At 37.1% G+C, this 18,970-nt stretch overlaps 1 protein-coding gene and 2 non-coding genes across 3 annotated transcripts in view; 1 reads left to right on the top strand and 2 right to left on the bottom strand.

Moving 5' to 3' along the window:
* The first annotated feature begins 8,337 nt into the window (after nucleotides 1–8,337).
* LOC108053517 (tight junction protein ZO-1) overlaps nucleotides 8,338–18,970 on the top strand; it is a 38,100-nt gene continuing 27,467 nt past the window's right edge. Inside the window, 1 exon segment of the mRNA XM_044458446.1 lies at nucleotides 8,338–9,298. Within this exon segment, the coding sequence (XP_044314381.1) occupies nucleotides 8,585–9,298 (714 nt within the window). The 5' untranslated portion in view covers nucleotides 8,338–8,584.
* Trnar-ucg lies at nucleotides 8,359–8,431 on the bottom strand. Its single transcript has one exon. It is a non-coding gene; the product is annotated as a tRNA-Arg (tRNA).
* Trnar-ucg lies at nucleotides 9,496–9,568 on the bottom strand. The gene has a single exon. It is a non-coding gene; the product is annotated as a tRNA-Arg (tRNA).

Below are 18,970 nucleotides of genomic sequence, written 5' to 3'. Positions count from 1 at the left end.
ATTATATCTTTTCTATATTTAAAATATAATTATAAGTTCTGTAATTACCCCACAAATTACTATATGAGTCGCCTGAATTTCTCTTCTGCTTTTCACACGCCTACCTTAATTATCCGGTAAATCTTTCCCATATCTCGAGCGTGAGAGTGTCGTCCCATTAAGGCGCTCAATTACAGTTAAGCCGGAACCAGATCCAAGTCCTCGATGGGAGGTCTTCCACTCTGACGTAGACCTTTCATCAAAAAGCCCTTTAAAGTGGGTGGACCCCTGCGGGCATGGCCCTTACCATTTACTCATTATGTGAAATCAATACCAGCATTTGGAGATTTTTGTATTGATGAGATATTTTGTGGTCGGCATTAATGGGAGATCAAAGTTTTAAGTATCTGAGGAGGTCCAATAATGAGTTTTCATGTTTGATAATTGTTGGCTTATTTGCGAAACATTTTGACGCATTTTGCATTCGGCAAAAAATAACCAGTTAAGTTGTCTTGCCCCCTGATTTATGACCTGCAATTAAATTGCGCCAAAGAAAAACTCAATTGAATTTGCGTTTTTTTGGCTCGTGCCAGCCGACTGTAATATTTATTTTTACTATTTCACCGAACGGATGCCGCATTGTCTCCTAAATTATTTTCTCACACAGCAGCTGGCTAAAAGGGTTGCCAAGTTTTATGTGTATATTTGTTTTCTGTGATTATTATTTTGGTTGTGGCTGTTATTTATAGCGACAAATGCAGGGCAATGTTTGTGTTGCCCCACCTTTTGTCTACATTTTAACGAAGCTATTTTAAAGTTTGAAATCTTTTCGAGATTGTGGTATTTGGCTTGAAACACAATTCCCAAGGCAGGCTATCGGAACTGATTTATGATTTATGCCAGGCAATGAATAATAGTTTATAACTCTGGGGAACATGCATGTACTAAAGGGGATTACAACATTTCCTTGGATTTAAGAATATAGAATATATACTCTTGAGCAGAACCAGTTCTATATTTCAGACCACTCTCGCGACTAAGAAACCTGTTTGTAGATTCATATGTACTCCACAAATGTCCAGCACATTTTCATAATTAATGATCTTTTTTCTCGGCCTGAAATTAAATTAAGACCACGTGCCAGTATCTATCATATGAACTGTCACCGCTACTTAATCGCACTATCTGAGTCATGAACATATACCTATTTTTTTTTAACATTTCTCTTTGTCTTTTCTGGTCACATACAAATCCCCTACGAATTGCAGCTGCCTCTCTCTTCATTTTTTATTTTCTGTGGTAAGAGGTTAAAATCATTTGACATCTTGTGCATTGTAATTACACTTAACATAGCTTTCATAGTGCAACGACTTCGACCGAGACTTGCAGTTTAATTCAATTAATCCCCCGAGTGACACTAATCGAATCGATTATACACATTTTAAATTCCCCCCTGACACAAGTTGGTTGGGGTCGAGAAAGGTAAACGATGTCAAGTGGTTTAAATATTGTGATTAGAAGGGGACAGTAATTATATTCAAATTCACTGATCATTGTGATTCAATTAGAAAATTACTAATTGCAAAGATTTAAATGTGACTATTATTATATATAATAAAAGTGTTCAATTAAATTACTATTATTAAAATAAATATTTCCTTTACAAAACAATATTTTTAAATTCTCTAAAATGATTGAAAAACTCATCTGCTTACAAGAGTATGTTGTTCCCGCATTCTTTTCCACACATTTATCTAAGCTATGGCCCAAAAATATTTATCTGTGATTTATGCAACTCCCTTTGCTGCATTTATTTATAGCACGAAATCCAGCTCTGTTATCTTAAAGATCTACTTCTCTTGCCCCTCCTGCTTTAATTAATTCTGCGCCATTCGCAACCCACATGCACGTATATAAAAATATATATATAGAGACTTGCCGATCGATTCCATTCCATTTGGTTCCATTTGCTGCCTGCATTGTTAATTTAATGCTCTCGGGCAATTGGACTTAAGTTCCATGTGGCAAGCACGCCCGTTTTAGAACTGATTTAATTGCAATTGTGCGGCGGACATGCAATTGTTATCAAAATACCGCCACACGCCCTGGGGGAAAACTGGAAATGCGGGCTAATCCACACCCAAGTTTAATTAACAAGTGTAATTGATAGAGCTTCGACTGGAATAAAGGGGCACTGCTCCCTTTTATTAATCGCACCAATTGCCCAAAAGTGTCGGACGCACAGATGTCAATAAAAACCGCAGACGTTGTCTTGCCCCGAATGACACACATTTTCCGACATGGAAAATGGGAAAATAAATGCGTGACAAGTGAAAATGTTGCGTTTTCTTGGTGGCACCCCAGCAACACCACTTCATCCATGTTTATTTTTAATAACACCAATAACAACAGAAACAGTTTAAGTTTTTTTTTTTTTTTTTGAAGAGTCACGGCAATTTAATGTCGCTCTGATCAGAAAGACAAGCTGCAGAAAGAGAAAAAAAGAGAGAGGGACTAATTTTTAAGCGTCTGACATTTATTTTGCATGACATTTCACACACGGAGAGGCACAGGCATATGGGAACTTGGGTGTTGCACCTCGTTATCCAGGGGAATTGTCTCCACTGAGAATCATTTCGTTTCTTTCAATACTCTTTTAATGGGTATCGCAACTTAAACTAGATCTTTGCAGCGGATTTATAGAAATAGTTGAATGTGAATATCGTTATGATACAAGCAAATATGTTTGAAATTAAAATAGTGGAAACATTAAACATTTTTGGAAAATTCTTATGTAAGCAATGGATGATTTTTTACAAAAATGTTAAATTGCTTAAACAAATTTTATATTCCTTAAAAAAATGTTCATCCATTTTTCTTAAATATTTTAACCATGAATATAATAATTTATTTGTTTTTGAATACGAAGTCGTTATTCATTTTTCTTTTTTCTAATTCCGTTGAGAGGTTCTTATAATTAATATTGTATTCATTTGGGGTTTTGTCATGAGAACAAATCTTTTTTGAAATGTTTTATGTCTATAACCTTGAACGTCTATTCTGCCTGGTTAAATAAATATTATATTATAGAGTGTATTTTAGCGTCTTTAAAATCATCGGTTCCCCAAGCTAATGTTTTCTTCATGTTTGTTTCTTTTTCCCTTTGTCTGCTACTTTTCGTTGATGCTTTTATTTTGGTACCCGAATATTAAGCAATTTAGTCAAACACAATGTTTGTTCTTATTTGGCGCACTCTCTTCCGCTTGACTTCTCCCCCCTTTTCACCCAGCCAACCCACTCTCCCGATTTTCTCAGTGTTTTCGACGATTTTCGAGTCTGTCGCGCATGTTTCCGACTGAGAGGGTTGCTTGTATTTGTTGCTGATGATGCCCCACGGCGGCTACGAAATTTCTGTGGCTCTATTCGAAATCAGTTCGGAAATTGCCGGCGGTCAGCACATTTACTTTGAACAGCCGCGGCGTGAACTGAAAAGTTCTTATTGAAAAATAGACAAACGTTTTATTTGAACTTTTCTATCGGGCTATACTCTACGGAATTGTGCGAGTGTGTGCCCGTGTTTTGATAATAAAAATATTTTAAATAACACAGTACGAAAAATATAGAATACATTCTGAAATGACTGGGAAATTCGCTGACCCAATCAAAGTATTAATAGAATGATTGATGAGCACGACTGTGGGAATTGTGGACAACAACAAATATATAAGAAATAAAATCTCAATAAAAAATTAATTAATTAACTGAATAACTCAATAAATAATATGAAAATTATACTTTAAAATATAAAGTATATAAACAAAACAAAAATATATAAATAAATATATGCAGTGGCATCCAAATATATAAAAACATAAACCAAGTAATGCAAAAAAATTAGACTTGATTGCATATAATAAAACGCATAATTATAAAAGTGAAAAGATAAAACATTTTTTCCCTTTTTCTGTCTGATTTTTAAATGGGGGAATCCTTTTCCTACTTTTAAAACATCGGCGCCTCATTCGCCTATTTTCCTCCCAGTAATCATAAATTACACTTAGCTTTTCCGGTTGTTTCCCCATTTCTCTCGCTTGCCATTAATCATGTTCAATTTTGCTAATATGCAATTCTATGCAGTAAAGAGGAAAATAATTGCAACAATAAAATAAATATAAACAATTGCAGAAGTAGCAACCCAAATCCGTTGTAATCTTCATATCCGGCTTGTTGCTGACTGCCAGTTCTGCAGATGGACCTCAGTCCCCCATTTTCACCCTCAGGGATCACTTTTTGCATCATCATAATGATGGAGTCTCTTTAAAAAGAGCTGCGTGTGTCAGGCAAATAATGCGGAGTTTCCAGGGGGGGTTAAAAGTAGGAAGTACGGGTTAAAGGGGAGTCTGGCTCTCAGTCGCTTCCTTGTTTGACATTTTAATTGCATTGTTGATGGATTTCACTGTTGACACTTTCCTTTTTCGCCCCATAAATTGTTAATGAACTTTTAAGTTCCAGCTAGTAGGCTTTAAGGGCATTTTGTTTGTTTTCGGTTTCGTATAGAAAAAGATCATGGAAGAGTTTAAAAGTATAAAATTAACTTTTAAAAAATAATTTAAATACCAAACTTAAAAGGTTACAGAAAATACAAATTTGTCTTGATGACACTTAAAGATTACTTATTTAATTTCAAAGAACGGTCACAGCTTTTTCATGTTCTTCTGCTAGAATTAATAATTACTTTTGTAAAATGCGCTCCAAGTTTTCCCACTGATTTTCTTTGTGTTCGCCCGAAGAAAATTGTCTGTAAAACAAAAAAGAGAAGTTAAATATCTTAACTAGACCAAATATGGCCGTCTTCCGTTCAACACCTCATTAGGGCGACTTTTCGACGGAGGCCGAAAACGACTTTTAATTGTGCCCACTGGACATACACAGCCCCTTAAATTCCGTAGCAGGAAACACAATGTGTCCGGAGGGTGAACATGATAAATGCCTTGGCCTGTCTAATGTTCTCTTGCCAACAAAATATTTAAGCCAGAGCCAAACTCGAGTGGAGCAATTATGTGCCAGGCCAACTGAAATTGTCATTTAACGTTTGTCTAGAAAAAAAGTAAAAAACACTTAAATAAAACAGCAACAAGTTGCGGACTAATTAAATAATTGAAACATTTTACGTGGGAGTCGCAAAGACAATGACAAATAACTAAATTTGTGCAAACGAAAAGCCAAACAAATAGAAACGGGAAAAGAGATTGTGAAATGTCGCAATTCGACTACACCTGTTATACAGTGCCAGAGGCTTCTACGGATGACGATGATGATGATGGGCTGGGCAGTAATGTCACCCTGGAGAACAAGGATCATTCGGATTGCACCCTGGAATCGGATGCTACGACCACAACATCTTCCCTGGAGCGTCATATGTATCGTAATCAATTCCGCTGCAGTAGGAGTTTTGGTCCCCAGAGGGTGTCAATGCCCGTATTGAGATCAAGTCGATCCAGGGAGATGACACCCCAGTTGGGAATGTACCATGAGGGACCGGATCGGGACCCTCAATGGGGTTACTTTGTGCCCCTCTCGCCTAACTGCTTCTTTAGTCCGCCCATGCAGAGGAGGCGTTATAGGTGGGAAGATATAAAAATAAGATTAATCAATTAAATTTAACTAAGTATATTTAAAAACTATGTGACAGACAAAGGAAGAATTAAAGTTTACAGTTTCCTAGCAAGTTCAAAATTTCCATCAGACTCAGACTTGAGTTTTGACATTTCAAATATTTTAAAACGCATAAAATAACAGTTTAAATAATTATTTAAATATGTTTATACCCAATTTAGTATAATGAAAAACAACTTAACAAAATCTAATAAAATTATTTTTATTTTTTTGCAGAGAAAAGGAAAACGATCGCAACCGTCGGGCTGTCAGCTATGGCGGTGACGTTACCTCCTCACCCCATTCGGCCACCATTCCACGAGCGGCTCCCCGTCGGGTGGCCTTGATGAAGGACCCACCCCCACCGCCGCCGCCCAAACCGCAGTTGACATCCAAGGCGGATTCCATATCCCATTTGGCCAGCAAATATCCCCAATCCGAGTACAATCTTATCCAGAAAATCGACTCGAACAGCACACTGACTGCGCCGGCACAATATCAGCCACAGAACTTCTATGCGAACACCGGAACTATTTCCTCCACAAACGGCTATGGATCGCTGTTGTGTCACGCCAGTTCGACGACCAGTCCGCTGGCGGTCCGGAAGCGGGACAAGCTGCTCCATCGGTTCAGCGATGCCGCCACCCTGGGCAGGAAGCTCAAGAAGAAGAAGAACACGAGTCGCACCTGCAGATCCATGACGGAGGCCATCGAGATGCTGGCCGATCCCGTCATCGAGGATGAGTTCTTTGTAAGTACACACAATAATTATAAAAAGAATATGTATGAAAATTTCGTTTTATAAAGGTTTTGTAAAGAAAATTCACGCCTTATTTAGATAGGTTAAAAAGAAAAAACGTTGGTTGTAATTTGTATATATTTAAAATGGATTTTATAAATACTTACATCCACAAGAAAAAACTTTCCAATAACAAAGCTTTTAGGATGGATTCCTGACCTAGTTTTAAATTTCACTATATAAAGTTGATTAAATTAATCAAAAACCAATTCCAAAATACCCTTTGGAAATGCAGAAATTGAATGAGATATTTGGTATATTAATTTTTTGTGTGTGATTTGCTGATAACCCTACCTAAAAAGTTCTCCTTTCGTTGTTGCCCCTAAACATCTGCCCCTTCCTCAATTTGCCATTTTAGGGGGTGTATTTGTTTGGCTTAAGCCCCTCATTTCGTTTTACTCGGGCTCTGTTCAGCTCAGTTCACCACTCAGTCAGCTTTATCGCAATCGTTTTTGTTCTTGTATTCTTCTCCGACTGGAAACGTTATCCATTGGAATAAATGCTCGTGGCCGATAGGCTCTTCAAATTCAATGTATTTATTTTAGTTTAGTTCGTATTTGAAGCTCGTCGCGCCTCGAACCACAAAAATCCCACAAGAAATATTCGATTTTCGTGGGCGGAAGTGTAAGAAAGACAAATCTCTATAAAGATAGGGTAGAATAGGAAGTTGACCAATTAAAGTGATATTTAATTAAGTGGAGTTTCTGAAGTGATAAAAGGGAAAAGTGGTTTTTATTAATGAAGAAAAGGTCATTAGGATTTTGTTGATATCAATTTCTATAGTGTGAAACCTTTTAAGACTTGTTAGACTATAAATATTGATTTCTATAATTCATTTTCTTTTAACTTTTGAGCTGTAAATTTTGAACCTTTTTTAAACTAACCTTGAACAGGCATTTTCTATGCTGAACTAAATTCACAAGCCATTCAGTAAAAAGGGGCGTCAATGATTCTATCAAAAGTTCAATACACTGAACATTCACTGACCTAATCGAGGTACCTTTGAATTTTCGCAATGTTTTCAACTTGTAAGTTGGTATTGGGGTCGAGCATGGCTAAGCCACAATTATTTGCCAAATCAGTCTTTAATTAACCAACTCAGAGCTGACAGATTAGCATAGCTCTCTTTTTCCCGCCTTACTTATATGACATCGCGGTGACAGTTCAGGAAGACGAATGTGTCTAACAAAACAAGTGACTCGAAAAACTGTGTCAATACTTTGGGTTCGAAAAACAATTTACCTTGCACAGAGGCAACGGCTCGAAAGGTGAACCCTGGCTAATTGGATTGGCAGTGCGTGCCTTCCAGCAAACAACAGAGGAACAGAAAAAGTTGTTGCAATAAAATCAAACAATTGCAGTGGAAAATCGAACGTGCAGTGTGCCGAACGTGTTGGTCGCGGAAAAGCATTACAAATTGAATATTTTCAATATTGTTTTTACGGCAGTTTTTAGGCGTTGTAAAAATAATAGTGTTGCCTACTTTCGTGCGCTGTAAATTAAGAAGGCGGTGAAAACTAATGCAACGAAAATCATAGCATACTATTGTGCGGCCATAAATTACATTTTGCATACATTTTACATGACATAAGAAATACGAGTTTAAAAATATGCTTGATTTAGATTAAATATTGTTAAATATTCTTTTAAAACAAATTTCTTTTAAGTGCTGAAATTAATTTGAATAAATTTTTAATTGCACACTCTTATGACTAGTACCAAAACGGTCCACATTTAATGAGGCGTCATTCTACAAGCCATGTAGAAGTTATGTAAAATCACTCAAGTGTATCTTTGAACTCTTTTTGTTATGTTTTGTGAATATTTTAAACGTTTATTATATTAAAACTATATTTAATAATTAAAAAATAAAATAAAAGTTTTTAATAAAAACAAAAAAAGAAAAAAAAAGCTACTTTTGGTGTCGACCGTGACAGGACTCGAACCTGCAATCTTCGGATCCGAAGTCCGACGCCTTATCCATTAGGCCACACGGTCGCTTGATTCATGCTCGCTTAAACTGGAAAACATTTGATACGTGCGCACGCAACCCAACTGCACAGGGGTGGATTCATAAAATAAAGCAATCAAACCCCTTGAAAAAGTTATCGGGGGGTGAGAATAGAAACGAACGAATAATAAACTGAAACTATGAAGACCAGCACTCGACGTCGCAGTTTCAAGACGAAACCCCCCAAAGCTAATGTGTATAACCCGCTGGTTCGCTATCGCCCCGCGGCCTATGTGCGAAATGGCATTATTGGGGGCGGTGAGGGTCCGGGCTCGAGTGGCTTGTACCAGATCAACGATAGGGTTTATACCACTAGCAAGATGTTTTTGCGCGATGGCTATATGTATCCGCGACAACCCGGCCAGCCCATGGACCCCCGCTATCCCCTCGAATTGCACGAGTTCCCCCAGCAATTTGGAGCTACGGGTCTGCAGTTGGTTAGTACTCCCAAAGTTCATATAGCCGGAGAATATCTGGCCAATGAACAGCAGCAGCAGCAACAACAACACCACCAGCAGCATCAGCAGGTGCAGGAGCAACAACAATTCGGCCGAAGAAAGGCCGCTGCAGCAGCTGAAATAAATTTGGCAAATCAGGTTTATTGGCTGGGCAAGCAAAAGTCGAGATCCAGATCACGGAGCAATAGTCTGGGCAACCGGAGCATTACCAGCTGCATGGGTGGCGGTGGAGGAGGGGCTGGCGAAAGGGAAAGGAATCGGGAGCGGGATCGTCCTTACATACGCAACGTTGATGATCTTCTTCAGGCGCTGGGCAAAAGGGATGGGGATAACAATGGCAATCTTCTCGATACTGCATCCACACATTCTTCAACACAGCGGCGACGCTTCAAGAAGGTAAGAAGGATAATGAAACAGATAAAAAAGGCCATAAAACATTTTATTCATGAAAATAGGTATTAAAAACTTATAGCTAATAATGATAATCATAATCGTAAAATAATAATATTTTTCAGTGGCATTATATCCATGCCATATTAAACTATATTTATTAGTTTATTACTAATTGAATGTTGAAAAAAAAGAATTTTCAACGACCGTGACAGGACTCGAACCTGCAATCTTCGGATCCGAAGTCCGACGCCTTATCCATTAGGCCACACGGTCAGTTGTAAACGTGCCAAAAATAGGACCTATATTAATATAAGCTTTTTTTGCTTTGTCTAAGCTGAGCTTTGTACTAAACTGCGATTGTAGACACTGATAATCTTAACGAAAAAATGATTGTTCATTTTTCTTCATCGTTGTAAGTAAAGGAGTTCGCTATATAGTTTCCAAAATAATAAATATTTAGACAGCTTTTTAAAACAAAATACCTTAGCTTACCAATTTCGAAATTCTGCACGCAACTGAATGCATTAGCCTAGCAATCAATCACCACATTACATTGCTCTTGAGCAATTTGACAATTTGTCAACCGGCGTTGCAACACTTTCAATTGTCGCTGTGGCACCTTTTTTCCGTTTGGCCACCTTAATTACATTCGTGGGTATGTGGATGTGGTATAGCTCGTTCCGCCAGGTCACCATCACTCATCACTTGTGGCTCGTCTGCAGTGTCCAGAATGGAGGCAGTGAAGCCTACGCCCCTGGGGTGCGTCTGCGCAAAAATTAAAATTAATGATGTTCAAAATTTCGCTGGGGGGCTTTAATGGAAATGGGATGAAGAAATAAACGAGGCGAGAGATTGGCAAAGGAGGAGGAGCAGGTCGGACGGCGGTAGCTGCTAATTTGGCATCCCCAAACACACCTGCCCCCAAAAATATATTCACTTCGGCCTTTCAATTTCTCAAAAAGACTCAAAGTCAAAGCTGTGCTGCGGTTCCTTTTACTTCTTTCAGGCCCTCTTTTATATCCATTTTATGCAGTTTTAACCCGCTGCTGTTCAGGCTTCCATGACGATTTAGTCTTTTTCTCGGTTTGATATTTCTTTCTTTGGTTTTCTGGTTCGCTTTTGCTATCGTCATTAGTGGATATACATATAGCTTTTTTTTTGGTTTAATTCTTTGTTCGCTTGGGGCACAATTTATGCGCTTCTGTTTCGAATCCAGATTTGGACTCTGAGGAGCACTTGAGTTTGAGAAATTGGTTTCGTTGATTGTGCTTTTAAACATGGTCATAACAGTGGGATAGAAACTATCATAATATTTTCGAGTCGTAATTTTTAAACAACAAAAAGCTTTAAACTTTGAAATATAACATATAATAAAAGGTCTTGAAGAATACAAAAATAGGAATGACAATTCGATTGACTTAAAAACATTTTATTCGTTTTTAAGCTCCATCCTTAAGCTCTATCCAATCAACTGTTCCCTGACCTAATACAAATATGAGGAAATTCAATAAAATTAGGGCCATCCATTCAAAATTCAATTCCATAACAAATTCCAATCAACCCAAAGCCAGTGTAATTCGCCGCCCGTGACTCAACTTCCGCCGTGTGTATGAATCCATTTAGAACTCGAATGAAATGAAATAAATTGCAAGTGGAAACCCAAACGAAATGAGCATAAATTTATCTCTTTAAATTCTAGCTTCAGAGTCGGGTCGAAAGGGTTAAGGAATTTAAGCCAACATGCTGGCGAATAAATTCATTTGCTGGGGGAAATGTATTCAGTGTATCTTCAATATGCAAAGAAAGCAAAAAGTAAAAACAATTGCAATGCAGACCAAGTCTGCTTGGGGGCTTCCCCTTTGGCTGCAGTGGGTCGTAAATCGAATAAGGCACACGACTTCGTCACCCTTTCCCCCAATGTGGTATCTTTCTGAGGTTCCGCTGAGGAAGCGAAGAAAGTTGGGCCAGTAACTTGTTAAAACATTTTACAGATTTTCTTTTGCCGCCAGTTTTTGTTTTAAATTTGTATTCCAAGGCAGTCACGTGCCATTGTATTTTTTTAAACGAACTGCTGCAGCTTATTGAAAATACAAGACAGAATAAATTCAATCAAGAAATTGGAAAAAAACAGTGTGAGCTCTTAATGAAGTCTGACAGCTTATTTATTTTTACGGCAAAATGAAAACAATGTATATTAAGGGGTAAAACCATTATTTTTACCAGTTTAGCCACCATAATATGAAAAAAATTGAAGAAATAAGTTTTCTGTGCGCAGTGGTAGTGTAGCTCAAAGCATATTACCCAATTGCAAGACTATAGTGGCCCCTAAAGCCACTCCCCCCGCCCCCTTTAATCTGTAATGACCGGCAGCAGCCACCAGGTGGCGTAGCCTCCGACTTTAACTTTTTCGAAAGACCCAGCGAAACAATAATTGTGTCAAAAAATAAAAAAACGACAAACGAAAAAAATTAAAAAGACACGCCGACAATTTGGAATGTTGCACGTGCTCAACTGCTCAAAGAAAATAAAACAACAACAAGGAGAGATAAAGTAATTGCAGTGCATTAAGTTTTTGGGTAATTGCTTCACATAAGCCAGGGCATTAAAGAAGTCCCGTCCACTAGATAAAAATCATCGCCTCAAAAAACCGTTTAACTTAATTGAATTTGGGAAATAATATAGAGAACAACTCAACTAGACGTATACTTAATGGGGAAGAACTAATCAACTAGTTAATTGAAACTCGTTTGCTGGCTACCGATTCTCCAAAAATGATTACTGCAGCTTACAATTATTTAGTTGCAACATGACCTAGGTTAATATTAAACTATTTGACCAATCGATCTTTTGGAAAACGTTTTCTGTTTTGGTTTTCCCACTTTTCCTCTGTCATCGCTCTTGACTTTTTGTCTACTCATTCCACTTGAGCAAACTGAAAACTTATTTTCTTTTGTTATTGTTTGGGCTGGACATGGCGTCTATGATAATGGATTTCTAAGCAGTTTTCGGATGCATTTAAAGGAGTAAAAAATGTTCAGTAAGAAATGGTGTTTATAAATGTATAATTATAAACTGAAACGTGATTTGTTTCCTTATTATTACCTATTTCAAAGCTAAACTTAATCAATATTTTTCATAAAAATCAGTCACTTTAATGTTTAAGATAGTGGAATTCCTTGACTACCTGCAAATCGAAGATTTATATATTTATGTGGAATAACGCCCTTGCAGCCGGTGACTGACTCATTGCATTTTCATAGCACTTTTGCAACCATCTGTTGTGCTCCTTTTTTTTACCTGCTTCGTAAGTTCCTTAACCATTTCGCTCATTGCAAATTCACAGCAGCTCTGCCAACAACATCAACCAACATTCCTATAAATACCAACTTCACACTGCTGCAATGCAATGCCAACAACAACAAAAACAGAGACTTTTGCGAAGTTTTTCTTTTATCTTTGATTGCAAACTTGAACAGCAACAACAACTGCACAACTCCTTCACGCAAAAAAAGGGGTACAAATAAAATAAGAGGGAAAGAGAGCCTACTCCTTGCTTAACCCTTTGATACCAAAATCAAAATGAGTACTAAATCAAATGAGATCAAACAAATTGGCTTTTATTTTGTATAATAGTTACTTAATACACCCACATAATATTTAAATGTAAAAAAATATTACAAATTCACAATTCAAATTCAAGTTCAAAAGAACAAAATAATGATTATTATAAAGTAGAGCATCGGAAATATATTTTATTATATATTATTATTTTTGTACACTAAGAGACATAAAGGATGTGATTTGTGAGAGTTTCAGGTGATGCCAAAAGTTTTAGGGTTAACGAAAGGAGTCAAAATTGTAAGCCAAAAGCGAATCAAAACCCGTTGCCAGTGCTGCCCATTTGCAAGAAGACTTTGTAGCTTTGTCGCCTTACCACACATTCGAGCGATTTGAGTGAGCCGAAACTCTACACACCTGTACACACACACTCGCACACACACACTGGCAAACGTGTCCAACAAAAAGGTCCAAACCGGGTTGCCAGCGAAAAGTTGCTCGGCAACATTTTTCGCTCATGTTGCCAGCAACAAGTTTACGTTTTGTCATCTACCTGTGCTCACAGGTATGCGTGTGCTTACCTGGCTCACATGCACACTTAACACTATGTGTGTATTGGTGAGTGGGCATTTTTGAGCATATTTCGAACTGAACGTTTTCCACGTACGTCGGTCGGCTTTTGCTTTCTTGAGTCTATTTCAAAAGTGGCCAACGTTTGCTGGCGAGTGGACGCGATTAACGGACGAATCGTGTTTCTATATATCGCGCCGATTCCTTCAATACTTTTGTGTTCGCCCCCTCGCTTTGATTTTGATTTGTCCCTCTCCCTCCGTTTCGCTTGTGTTCGTTTTCGTTGGAGGCGCCTGTACTTTTTTTCCTCGATCTCTTCGCCGATTTTCGTTTGTCACGCGCGCGTCTCGCGACTGCAATTAATTAACGAAAAACACAAAAAAAAGATATATAAAGAAAACAACACGAAAATAAATACAACGAAAATTACATGAAAAGTCCGCATAGAAAGATGTAATTCAAGTGTCATTCGTGTGTTTTGCTTGTGGCCAGTTAAATGTTTTAACCAAGTGCCCCGAAACCTGTTTTTGTGAAAATCTTGAATTTACATTTCTGCAAACAAGATTTCAAATGTGCAACATGTGGCAATAGCGACTTCAACAACCACAGTAACCTCTTAAAACGCGCAAAATAATTAATTGTTGCCAACTTCGAAATGGATATAGTCAGCGGATCGGCATCGGGCAACCAGCACGTCCTGCCAAACAATCACTTTCGGCATGAATCATTCCAGCAACAGGTAAAGACCGAAATTCCGAGGAATTTTGCAAGGTGTTCGAAGTTTTTAGCACAAATATTTGCGGTGGCTAAAATTGAAAAACAATTTTGTCATTAACATAAATGTTTTTTGAAAATAAATTAATGGGTAAAATATTTTTTTTGGTTCTTTTATTAACAGTATATAGTGTTACAAATAAGGGATATTTTGAGAAAATTTAAATCCTCTTCTAAACATTTTTTTGATTTTCTTTAATAGTGGATTAAATTGATTCTATTCTTTTTACCTAAGGCTGGTATTAATAGTATTTTTGGCAGACATAATACCCTTTAGACATATTTATTTGTGTAATTATATGTCATCATTAGCAACAAATTAGCCAAATTATATAGAACAAAATGGTTCCCTGGGGCTAGGAATAGTGCATTTAGAAACAAAACTACCATTAGGTCCCATTGCTATTAAAAATGTCAAAGCAATATTATTGACAGTATTATTATAGCCTCTAAAAAACATCTCAAGTCTTAGCCAAAATATACAACTTTCAATAAAAATGTGGGTGAAAAAGTTATAAAACAACATAATAAAATTATAAAGAAAAAAATTAAAAACTCTGAAAACAATTCAATTAATTATCTTGAAAAAAACACCAGCTTAAGACCATCCTTTTTCCCTCCCCATTTGTACCGCTCATTAGTTAAGCAAAATCTGTTTACACTCTTTATTTGCTTGAAAACTCTCACCTCATCAGCAAAAACCCAAGCTGAATGAGGAAAAAAGTGCCAAGTTTGCAGTAAGTGAAAATGCATTGAAAAAACACGACGACGAGGAAACTTTTTATAGACAGTCAAACCCAAACCATAAAGGTTATAAAGAAAAGAAAAACACGGGCAAAGTTAGAGGTTTCAGCTGAACAAATTGATGGTTAGAGCGATGCCAAAAGTTTGATAACCCTGTAAAACCCCTTTATTTTCACCGGAATAGTTCAATCACAAAAATAGCTATTGATAAAATCGAAAGAAAACCCGAAAACAAAACGAAAACCCAAGGAAGTTGTTAATTAACATAAAGTGTGTAATTCCATATGGCAAGCTTTGATGTAAAATAATTAACAAAGCCACAAATTGTTGCACTGGAGTGAAAAAGGGGGAACCGCCACGCAAGTCGAGGACCTCAACCTGTTGGCTCACTTGATTGCAGCGTAATCAACATGGGTTAAGAAATTGCCAACCCAAAAACTTGTAGTCGTTAAATTAATGAATATTTTGAAAGTGAAACTTTGATTCAGGTTTTCGTGTATTTTCTGAAAATGAATGTGGCGACAGCTTTTGAATATTTCAGATAGGCAAGCAGAGATAGGGAAATTTAATGAAAGAAAAGCTATGACAGCAGGGATTTTATTATTTTGTTTGGCAAGTTAATGAGTTATTTTATTGAATTAATATATTTAATGGCGTGATAATAGAAAACACTAAAATTCAACTGGGAACTTAACATAACTGTTCATGTAAAACTACTCTTTCAAAATCATCTATTATTTAAAAAGCTTGTGTTAAATTTTTATCCTCGAATAAACCAATGATTTTATGGTATAGTCAGCAAGACTTACCCCTTCATTTTCCATCCAAAGATCAGCTTAGTTAGCATGAAAAACTTGACATTGCTAAGACTAGACATGGAATGACATTCACTTTTTATTTTAAACTCAAGCCTGCCACAATCTGAGAGCGGCGCTTGGAATGCATAACTCATGGCTGCAACTAATAATAATATTGTTGTATTGATTATAAATAACCGACTTGACTTGGTCACATTCCATGGATTCTACCCCGTTTTTATGGCCATTCACTGATGGCGTTTAGATGCTGGCTAATGACTATTTATGAGAATCTTTGATATGTAGATACTGTAGAAAGTGGAAGTCTAATAATCGGGCTTGAGAAAAATAAGTATAGTTTAGTATATGTGTGACCGATCAGTTAGCTTAGATTCCATGCCTCTCATGTACAAAACGGCCATTTCTATCATCTCTTCCACTGCCAAGTTCAGATATCCCATATTTATGAAGACATTTTGAAGCACCTTAAACCGCAATTTATGCTCGCTGCTGCTCAAGTTTGTGAAATCCTTTAAACCGATTTCTGGAAAAGCAAATACAGCAGGCCCATAAAGAATCTCTACCACCACATCGAGAGGAAACCAGTTTCACATGACTACCATAAAAAAAAGAAGAAAAAAGCGAACTCGGCGTTCGATCTGGTAATAAAATAAGAGAGCCAGAACCAGAAACACGAATCGCGGCCCTAAGACTCGAGAACTCTCCAAGGATTGAGTTCCACTCAGATAAAAATAAACTCGCTTCGAAAGAAAGAAAAAGTCTTTGGGCCAGCATCCAAGTCAAGTTGTTTAACTGGTTTTTTGGTGGCTAAGTAAATGATAGCCGGTGCCCTTTGGAGACTTTTCACCCCCCTCCCCTCTCCCCCACGAGAACCGCTCCCCAATATTATTATCTTTCTTTGTTTTTGTCGATCGAGCGATGCGGGTGTTGGTTTTCGTTATGTTTAACCCATTGATTTATATTGGTAATTTAACGCCATTATTCTGCAGCTGCCATTCAGAGTCAAAGACTTTGGAAAGTTTATCTAGCCATGAGGCCATGAACTGCATTGAATTGATCGGGGCGATTGAGTGATTTTTATACAAGGTTTTTTGCTGGGGCCACGGACCCTTCCCATATTCAGTCAATTACCTAGCCCCCTGGAAATCCATGTCTATATATTATATCTCCGCCCAGTTGGTTGCCATGTTGAGCCGCATAATTGTTTGGGCCTGCAATCGGGGAAAACCCTTTTCCACTTTCCCCTGCTCGCCGACTGCAGCTGTAAAATTGTTAATTTAGCTTCTCGTCTTGTGTTAGTCACGTGAGCCTCAAATTAACTTTTTTTGTTGGCTGCACTTTGGTGGAGTCATTTCTTTGTAATTAACTGGGTTTCCGATGGGGGGTATGGTTTCATGAGAAAATTTGATTGAAAACAAACAAATTTTGGCAGGGGTGAAGGTTATACTTTGCATTGTGGGACTTTTTTATAGCACTGCATATAATTAAGACCTTAACCCTTTTGATTCCCCTTTCTTTAACTCTATTATTGCGGTATTAGCGTGCAGAAAACTTTTGGTTTTAGTAAATAGTTGTTCAGATCGTCAAAGATATATGGATTTTTTAATTTAGTAAAGATCCCCTGAAAGTGAAAACTCATGATGTATGTTATTATCTATAAATATCCGATTTCACCTTCGAATACCTAACTAGGTCCACCTGCTCCACTTCTCAGAACCATGGCAAAAAGTACAAAAACACATTTCACACAACATTTACGCAAAACGATCTTATTAAAAGCCAAGATTTATTAGCATATTTAAATGGAGGTCTGAAATCAAAAGCGACAATCTAGATACACAAAACTGGATTTCAAAATGCGACTGGTGAAAAACAAAACCTCATCAGGCTGAGATATGTGTGGTTCATTCAGCAAAGAGTTGCATAGTTTTAAAGACTGGAAAAAATGCACAATAAAACATGTAAAATGCGTTGAGAGCTGCATTTTTTGGTGGACAAGACTTGTTTTTTTTTTTGCGGCTTACGAAACCAACTTGGAGGCAGAAATAAACACTGAGCTTTGAGGTAGTAACAGCATTGATTGGGAAATGAATGGACACAATTTGTAGTTGTGTCTTTGCAGTTTTGTGGATATACAAAACCGACAACTTCACTTGACACGCTGCCCCAAACCACACACATACCGCACCCAGTCTCGAATTCTTGACGATTGATTCATAATAATAAGGAGAAAAACCTGTTCTAAAGCAGAGACACACATTCTGCACACACTTGAAAAAATATTTGAAATGTGCAGTATGAAAATAAAAATATATAAATAAAATATTGCACAAGACGGGAATTATACACAAAACAAATTTAATTTTAAATCCATCACTATCCTCTATTTACCCCAATAAATGCCAAAAATAAACTTCAACTTTTCGCACATAATACATTTTTCTTCTTGGTGCATTTTTAAACAAACTCTCCCATGAAGCGACATTACTTGGTTCTATTCACATCAAATAAGGCAGAAAACTGCTATCCAGAATATTCAATGCATAATCCAACACCTGGCCCAATACCTGCGGTTTCTTGAGCCTTTTCTCATTTGCATTCAATTAATTCCCACTTCATAAGCCCTCTTTGTGATTCATACCCCACTTGATGGCAATTGAAAAGCGCTTTCTTCTCCTGTTCCATTTCGGTTTTGTTTTACAATAAATTTCCTTTGTTTCGATTTATACCAAATATTTATTCATTTGATTTTTCACCATAAATATTATTATTTTTCTGGCAGTTGGTTTTTTGCCAGCTTGTTTTTGTTTATGTAAATGGAAAGCTGTCGAAGGCTGATAAAAGTAATTGGCATTTTCGCTGTTTGCATTGTCTGTCGTTGCATTGCCAAAAAAGGGATGCAACGATGATACGGAATATTAAATTATTCAATTGAATGTCAATTAGGGGTATTGATGAATTTAAAATGTTGAAAAATGTTCAAAACACAAAACTTTAAATTAGTCAAGGTATTATTTAATGTAATCTAATAGCCGCTTTATTTCCTGTATCACAACAAATTGTTTATAAATCTTAAATGATCCATAACATCGTCTAGACAATATTCAATTATGCACACCTTAGGATTTGACAAGACTTAAGTGTGGGCTCGATTAGAGTCAGCTCATTTAATTTCATAGCCGAAGATTTCCCAGTCGGCTTTTAAAATGTC

The sequence above is a fragment of the Drosophila rhopaloa genome, unplaced genomic scaffold (assembly GCF_018152115.1).
Source record: "Drosophila rhopaloa isolate 14029-0021.01 unplaced genomic scaffold, ASM1815211v1 contig_167, whole genome shotgun sequence".
Classification (NCBI taxonomy): Eukaryota; Metazoa; Arthropoda; class Insecta; order Diptera; family Drosophilidae; genus Drosophila; species Drosophila rhopaloa.
This window is presented reverse-complemented; position numbering and strand designations above follow the sequence as displayed.